The 7888-nt window shown below is 67.0% G+C and overlaps 2 protein-coding genes across 2 annotated transcripts; both read right to left on the bottom strand.

The window, feature by feature from the left end:
* Window positions 1-1100: 1100 nt before the first annotated feature.
* EMIHUDRAFT_114884 (hypothetical protein) lies at window positions 1101-3065 on the bottom strand (the record flags this gene model as incomplete). Its single annotated transcript, XM_005779288.1, has 1 exon — window positions 1101-3065. One exon carries the CDS (start codon window positions 3063-3065, stop codon window positions 1101-1103), a length of 1965 nt encoding a protein of 654 aa, XP_005779345.1.
* Window positions 3066-4960: 1895 nt separating this feature from the next.
* On the bottom strand, window positions 4961-5932 carry EMIHUDRAFT_236350 (hypothetical protein; the record flags this gene model as incomplete). Its single annotated transcript, XM_005779289.1, has 2 exons — window positions 4961-5719; window positions 5897-5932. The coding sequence occupies 2 exons, from the start codon at window positions 5930-5932 to the stop codon at window positions 4961-4963; spliced, it is 795 nt and encodes a 264-aa protein (XP_005779346.1).
* Window positions 5933-7888: the final 1956 nt, after the last annotated feature.

The raw sequence follows: 7888 nt of genomic DNA on the forward strand, positions 1-7888 counted from the left end.
CGCCGCCTCCGAGCCCGCCGCCTCCCTCGCCGCCTCCACCGTCGCCGCCCCCACCGAGCCCGCCGCCGCCGTCGCCGCCGCCGCCCTCGACGCCGCCGCCCTCGACGCCGCCGCCCTTACCACCGCCACCGCCACCGCCGCTGCCCGGCCCGCTGCCGCCGTCGCCGCCGTCGCCGTCGCCCCGACGGCGCAGCGGCGGCGCAGCCACCCGCTTACGCGTTACGGCATCGTCTTGGGGTTGTGCTCGCGCCGGCCGACCTCGCCGAGCCGCTAGCGCGCGCGAGGGAGGCATGTGCGTTGCGCCGCTCAGCGGCCGTGGAGGGCGAGCGCGGGGGATGCGCGCGCTTACTAGTAAGTGCTACATTGTGCGTGCTGTATGTCGGTCTGCACACTGTACAGTGCCACGGTGCCAGTGGGGTGTGAATGTGAACACTGACCCTCACACACTTAGGGTTGGTCAACCATGTGGGTGTCTATGTGTTTCCCTCGGGCAGTAGATTCTTATTTCATCGTCAAAAAGCGCCCGTATTCACTTGCCAAAATCGCGACCCGGGGTGTTCGACCGGGCTAGACTCGCAGCCCTCACCATGTCCGCATGTGTGTGCGTGTGCGTGTTCAAATTGACACCTATCTCCGACACTCGAGGCTTTTGTGTTTATTGACGGATGACGCCTGCGCGCTGCGGCCTGGGGCCCAAGCACCAAGGTGCAAGGACGAGGACGAGCGCGCGCAACGTTTTAACTTTTATCGAGCTCGTACACCGCGTCGGCGTCCTCGCGGCCGGGGTCTCGACACTCGACTCTCGATCGACACTCGAGCTATGATTACTCTCTGACTCTGTGACGACAGTGATCAGTGCGTGGGATGGTGTGGGAACTCTCTGGGCACAACTCTGGTCTCTGGACGTACTCTAGCTGCAGCCTGCACTACTCGTCTAGCTAGTGACACTGTGTCTACAGAGGTTGTCTAGAACGTAGAGAAGGTGGAGGACGCTAGAGAGGGCTATTAAGAGCACAAAAGTGGGGCGATGTCGCGGATCATCACCCGGTGGTGTGGGCCCGAGATCACTCGCTCACGTCTCGGCGAGGTGTCAGCCTCGCTCACCACGGAAAAGGGGGAGGAGCCTCGAAATATGCACGTGCGAGCGCCTCGATCTGCTGGCACGCCTCGGCGAAGCTGGGCCGCGCGCCCACGGCCGCACCCATCCACGCTTCGCGCGCGAGCCCGAGAAGGTTGCGCTGTAGCGCCGCCTCGCTCTCGTCCCCGGCGGCGGGCGCCAGGCGCGTCGCCAGCTCCTCGGCAAGGCAGCCGAAGGCGCGCACCTCGACGCGCTCCACCAGCGGCGCGGCCTCGGCGCCGAGCGGCGCATAGTTGTATGCGGCACCAAAGTCGCCCACCTTTGGCTCGCCGTCGTGCCGCACCAACGTGTTGTGTGCGTACAGGTCGCCGTGCGAGAGCTGCTGCGCGTGCAGGTGTGCGCACGCGGCAGCGACGCCGCTTAGCGCGCGGAGCACAAACGGCGCGCCAAACGTCGTGCCCGCCGGGTACGTGTCGCGGGCGCACGTGTCAAAGTTGGGCGGCTTGCCCAGCTCGCCCCAGCCGCCGCCGGCCGACGCCTTGTTCAGCTGCAGCAGTTCGAGCACCAGCCCGAGCTGCGGCCGCGGCGTCGCCCCAAGGACGCGGATGACGTTGGGATGCGTCAGCGCCGAGCCCACGTCGATCTCGTGCGCGGGGTCGCCGTCGGTGACGGTGCCCGCGTCGCGAAAGAGCTTGAGGGCGACCGGCTCGTCGGGCTGCGCGCTCCACACCGCCCGGTGCACGAAGCCGCCTCCGCCCGCGCCGATCTGCTCCCCCACCTCGAGCTCCGCCGGCGCCACCCAGCGGGGCGGCGGCAGCGGCGCGGCGCGCGCAACGAGCGGGTTGCCGGCGAGGCCCGCCCACGCGAGCTTAGGCAGCTGCCAGAAGCCGCGTGGCAGGTCGCTCAGCCGGTTGTCCGCGAGGCGGATGAGCTCGAGCTCGCGGCACTGCAGCAGCGAGTCGGGCAGCGCGAGCAGCCGGTTGTTGGTGAGCATGCACTTGCGGAGGGTCTTGAGGCAGCCGATCGAGGCCGGCAGTTCCTCGAGCAAGTTGTCCGTCAGGATGAGCCACTCGATGGTTGGCGCCAGCGCGTCCTCGGGGATGTGCGTCAGCCGGTTGGACTTGAAGGAGAGCATGTACAGCCGCGGGAGGCTGCGGAGCACGGACGGGATCGACTCGAACTCGTTGCCGAGGCTAAAAAGGATTCGGAGCGACGAGAGACCGCTGGTCTCCGCGGGCAGCGTCGAGAGGGTATTGAGCGAGATGTCGAGTTTCGTGAGCGACGCAAGCTCTCCGATCTGCGGCGGGAGCGCTGCGAGGCCCGCCTTTTTGAGGTTGAGGTCTGTGAGCGCTGTGAGCTTGCCTGCCGACAGCTCCCGCGATAGGGCTTGGGCCTCCTCGTTCACGCTGCCCGGCGCGGTGTCGACAAGGCCTCGAGGGTCGTGGCTCTTGGGAGGAGCCAGACCAGCAGCTTGAAGAAACACCGACTTCTCCGCGTCAGAAACCTTGCTGGCCAGCGCCTCGCGACAACGCGCCACGTTTGCATCCGACAGCCCGACGCTAGTCTCGGTCTGGACGAAGCGGCTTGCGAGCGGCTCACCCACGGTGCCGTCGCCGTTCGCCGCCGAAGGCCTGTCATCGAGGATGACGAAGCTGGCCACCTCCGGATGCGTCGCTAGCCAGACGGTGATCTCCTCCGCCCGAGAGCGAAACGCGGGCTCGCTGGCGGTGGCCGTCACAAAGTCAAAGGACGAGTTGCGGCCCGGTGTGCGGCCAATGACGGTGCCGTGCGGGATGCCGTGACGCGAAAGGACGTATGACACGTACTCCTCGAATGCTCGCCAAAACGTCGAGAGGACGATGGCGGCACCTGTGTCACGCACCAGCGAGCGGAGCCGCGCCACGAGGTCGTCGTCGAGCCGCAGGTGAGGCGCATCCCGCGTGCGATTGAGCACCCCATCGAGGTCGAGGAAGATGACCGACGGCATGTCAGGCGGGCAACAAGGCCTAAAGAGAGCTCTCGGCAGCAACCAAACCACTCCGAAGGAGCTGGCGAGTACAGACCAAAGTCCACGCCTGCTATTCACAGCCTTGTTATTGAGAAGAAAATACCTCGTATGGCGCTGTGCGCTGGCCTGTGAGAGGTTGAGGTGCGAGCCCTGGAGGCCCTGGGGATGGGGGGGGACTACCCGCGTTCACAGCCTCTCGAGGTTCTCGAGGTGGATATCCTTTGGCCGCGTTGGGTAGCGAGGATTGTGGTGTGACGCGCCTTGTTATTAAGAAGAAAATACGTCCTATGGCGCTGTGCGCTGGTCTGTGAGAGGTTGAGGTGCGAGCCCTGGAGGCCCTGGGAATGGGGGGAGACTACCCGCGGGCCTAGAAGGCCCGCGCGCAGGGGGGTGGGGCATTGAGACCGGTCATGAATGAGTGCGCGACACGCATGTTGCGAGCAGCGTTGTTGATGTTTTGCGCGTCGCCACAGACGGCGGCGCGCGAGAGCTGTTGCGAGTGGTGCTGGACAAAGCCCCGCCCGGGCGCTGCCGGAGGCTGTGCCGTAGTCGGTGCGGTCGACGGCGCTCGGGCTGCCGACCTCTTTGGCGAAGTTGAAGATGATTCTCTTGGTTGGCGGCGCGATGCCGCCCTGGCTTTCGACGAGACAAATTTTGACGATTCCGTTCTTGACATGGAGCGCGTCGTAGTACTGTCCCTTGTGCCCTTTGACCCAGCCTTTACCGGTCGCATGGACGAGCGGGCCCTGTGACTTGTGGCCGCGCTCTTTGCACCCAAGAACCTTGAGCAAGGTTTGGTCAAGGGTGTTGCCGAAACCAAACTTGTGGCCCAGTGACGCACAGCATCCGCCGTGTGCCGCCGAGCCCTGCCCAGCCTGCCTCGTCTTTGTGAGGGCGCTAGGCACCTTGACTTCGTACGGGGTGTGGAGGGTGAGTTGAACAAGGGTTTGTGCGCCGGGCCCTCCTGCTCGGCTCCAGCCGGTAGACAAGTCTTGTCATCAACAGAGTAGATGGATCTGACCTCGGGGCCGATGTGACCAAGCACTGGTAGCGTGGTTTTACCTCACACCCATGGTCTCACAGTGTGCCGGCAGTCGCCGAGCAGTGTCGCTCACACAAGCCGCAGCACAAGTGACTGAGGGCCAGTGAGGGCGAGCCCATCGCTGTCACAGCTGTGGCAGCCGCACAGTAGGCTGTGTCAACTGTACAGAGCGTGTGAGCAGCAGAGGAGCTGCTCTCCAGGCTTCTGTCGCAAAGAGGTGCATGCCACCGAAGGCGCTGTCGAGGTTCGCCGAGCGCGGCGCAGGTTGAGGGAAGCCGCCACCGACGAGCGCGTTGGACTTTTCACTCCGGACAAAGACGGGCACACAGTGGACGGTGCGGGGCGTGTGCCCGTCATAGCGGCGAGGCGCGGGACCGTCTGTGGCGAAGTGGGTCGCGTCCCTCGATTTCGTTCAACCCAGCATCCACACCCTCTAGTGGACATCGCGCTGGGACTGCAGGTCCCCGCCGATCTCGCACATGTCGGTGACGTGCCCCTCGTTGAGATGAAAAGTCGTCTGAGGGTTCGCCTTGTCACCGAGCACGAGCTTGCCGCAGGCTCGTGGGCACAGTCAGAGAACACAAGCACACAACTGTAATAAACAGCGAGGGGTCTCGTACCATGCGGAATCGACCCTAATCCCTATCTCAAGTGGAAGTGCTCTCAAGTGCTCAAGCTGTAACAGACGAGAGGGTCCGACATAGTCCTCTCCTTTCTTTCGCAATGCTATGGGCGCCTTTTGCGAGCGCGCGGTCCTCGCATTCTAGCTAGTGATCGTGTTCGCCTCTCTCCCGCACACGCGCGCGCCGTGTGCCGCCAGCCCCGCAGCTCTCTACAGCTGCATCGAGGTGATGGCGGTCTGCAGCCAGTTGAAGGGGGAGGGCTGCTGCGCCCCTCCCTCGGGGCGCTTGGCCGCCACCTCGGCCAGCAGGTCGAGCCGGTCGAGGTGCCCGCCCTTGGAGTCTTGGAGGTGCCCGCCCTCGACCGTCCACGGGCGGTTGCTGCGCGGGTCGTTCGGGTCGCGCGACGCCACCGGCGCCGCCTCGACGCACGGGCCGGAGAGGTCGACGCCTGCCTTTGGCGCGGCTCTCTTCTGCTTGGCGCGCAGAGCCAGCCGCGCGAAGATCGCCTCGAGCTCCTCCCCCGTCTGAGGGAGGAGCGCCCCCGACGCGCGCACGTAGACGGGCACCGAGAGAAGGAGGTCGAACGGCGGCGGCAGCGGCGAGCGCAGCAGCTCTCCGAGCGACACCTCGGCGGTCGGCGGCTGCAGAGTGAGCAGCGTGAGCGCCTGCTCTCCGCCGCCCGGGAAGATAACCCGCCTCCGGCGGTGCAGCTTGGCGGGCTCGCTGTCCGCGCCCACGAGCTCTATGCCCGCGTTGTCGATCCTGAAGAGGGCCGACCCGTGAGACACCTTCAGCCGCGTCTCTCGCGCCGCATCAGGCATCGACGCCGCCCGCTCCTCGGCCTCCGCCACAGCGACCATCTCCTGCCGCGCGCTCGCGTGAGACGCCGCCGCCCTCCCCGCGGCCGAAGACTGGGAGGACACCGCGGACGACGAGCTGCTGCTGTCGTACAGCAGGGGCGGCTCCGCCTGAGCCGCAAACTGGCGAGCCGCCTCTTGCCGCCGCCGCTGCTGCTGCAGAACCAGCTGCTGGTGCTGGTACTGCTGCTGGAGCTGGCGCTGTTGCTGCTGTTGCTGCTGCTGCTGCTGGAGCTGCTGCTGCTGCTGCTGCTGCTGCTGCTGAATCAACTGCTGCTGCGGCGGCACCGGGTCGGTGAAGCCCACGTGCTGCTGCCATAGCATCAGTTGCTGCTGCTGCTGCCAGCCCTGCAACTGCTGCTGCCAGCCCTGCTGCTGCTGCATCAGCTGCTGCATCTGCAGCTGCGGCATCTGCTGCGGCATCTGCTGCGGCATCTGCTGCTGCATCAGCTGCTGCATCTGCAGCTGCTGCATCTGCTGCGGCATCTGCTGCGGCATCTGCTGCGGCATCTGCTGCTGCTGCTGCTGCGGCATCTGCTGCGGCATCTGCGGCATCTGCTGCGGCATCTGCTGCGGCATCTGCTGCGGCATCTGCTGCGGCATCTGCTGCGGCATCTGCGGCATCTGCTGCGGCATCTGCTGCGGCATCTGCTGCTGCTGCTGCGGCTGCTGCTGCTGCATCTGCGGCATCTGCTGCGGCATCTGCTGCGGCATCTGCTGCTGCTGCTGCGGCTGCTGCTGCTGCATCTGCTGCGGCATCTGCTGCGGCATCTGCTGCGGCATCTGCTGCTGCATCTGTTGTTGCTGCTGCTGCTTATGCTGCATCTGCATCTGCATCTGCTGCATCTGCTGCTGCTGCGTCTGCGTCTGCGTCTGCTGCTGCTGCTGCTGCTGCTGCTGCTGCTGCTGCTGCGTCTGCTGCTGCGTCTGCGTCTGCGTCTGCTGCTGCATCTGCATCTGCATCTGCATCTGCTGCATCAGCTGCGCCCGCACGCCCTTCATAAAGGTGCCATCTGAAGGGTATGGCCAGACAGTCACTGCCCCCAACCCCGCCCCGCCCGCCCCCGGCGGGGAGGGCTGCGGGTGGAGGGGTGGCGGCGTGGTCAGAGGAGGCGGGCCGGGGGCATGGCCGGGGGGGTGGAGCGCCCCATGCTGGCTGAAGGGCTGCCCGGGCGCGGCGGCGGAGGCGGCCAGCCCCGAGGGGACGGACGGCGGCGGGACGGGCGGCGTCGGGCGCGGAGGCGGGGATGGGAGGAGGAGGTTAGAGTCGCTCGGGCCGCGATCGAGCTCTGAGCGGACGTCGTTGAGGAGGCGCTGGACCGCGGCGAGGCCCTGATGCTCGGGCGGCTCCCCGCGCGCCCCGAGGGCGCGACGCACCTGCTTACACCCGCACACGTAGAGAGGCGCTGCTCACGGCTGGTGCCCGCCACCACGGGGGGCGCGGGGCGCACGCTCAGGTCGAGGGCTCCGAGCAGCTGGAAGAGGCAGCTGCGGCGCGCGGCGGCGGCGGCGGCGGTGTCCCCCTTGGCCGCGGTCTCGAAGTTGCCTGCTCACGTGCAGCAGCCTGTGCGTGAAGAGATGCTACCCACCGCCGTCGCGCCAGCGGGCCGCGCCGCGGGCTCATCCCGGCTCTCTCGGCTCTCTCTCTCAGCTCTCTCTCGGCTCTCTCTCGGCGGTTGGCTGTCTCTCTGCTCCCTCTCTGCTCCCTCTCGGCTCCCTCTCGGCTCCCTCTCGGCTGTCTCTCGGCTCTCTCTCGCCGAGCCAGTCGATCTCGCGGTTGAGGCGGTCGGCGAGGTGGCCGTACTGCATCTCGATGCTCCCCGCCGCCCGCGCCGTCTCGAGCAGCTCCAGCGAGTCGACCCCCGGGCTCTGGAGCTGCTCTGCCACCCCCGGGCTCTGCCGGTGCACGAGGCCGGCGGGCAGGTGGAGCATGGCGGCGTGCGGCGGCGGCGCGTGCGGGATGGCGCAGCCGGCGTCGACCGTCATGGGGGGGTGGGAGATGGAGGTGGAGAGGACGAGCGTGCCCTTGGAGACGAGCAGGTACACCCACTCCCCGTCCCACTTGTACTCGCGCGGCACCTCCTCGAACTGGACGTCGCTGTACGCGGCGAGCTGTGCGTCGGTCGGCTGCTGGTCGAAGAGCACGACTTTTGGGCCGGTGCAGCGGGAGGTGCAGTTGACGACGCGGTAGGCGGGGAGGGGCCCGGTGCTGTGGTTCCACACGCCCGGGGTGTGGTCGTTCTCCAGCTTGTCGTAGCCAGGCTGAGGCAGCGGATCCGG

The sequence above is a fragment of the Emiliania huxleyi genome, assembly GCF_000372725.1.
Source record: "Emiliania huxleyi CCMP1516 unplaced genomic scaffold EMIHUscaffold_233, whole genome shotgun sequence".
Taxonomy (NCBI): Eukaryota; Haptophyta; order Isochrysidales; family Noelaerhabdaceae; genus Emiliania; species Emiliania huxleyi.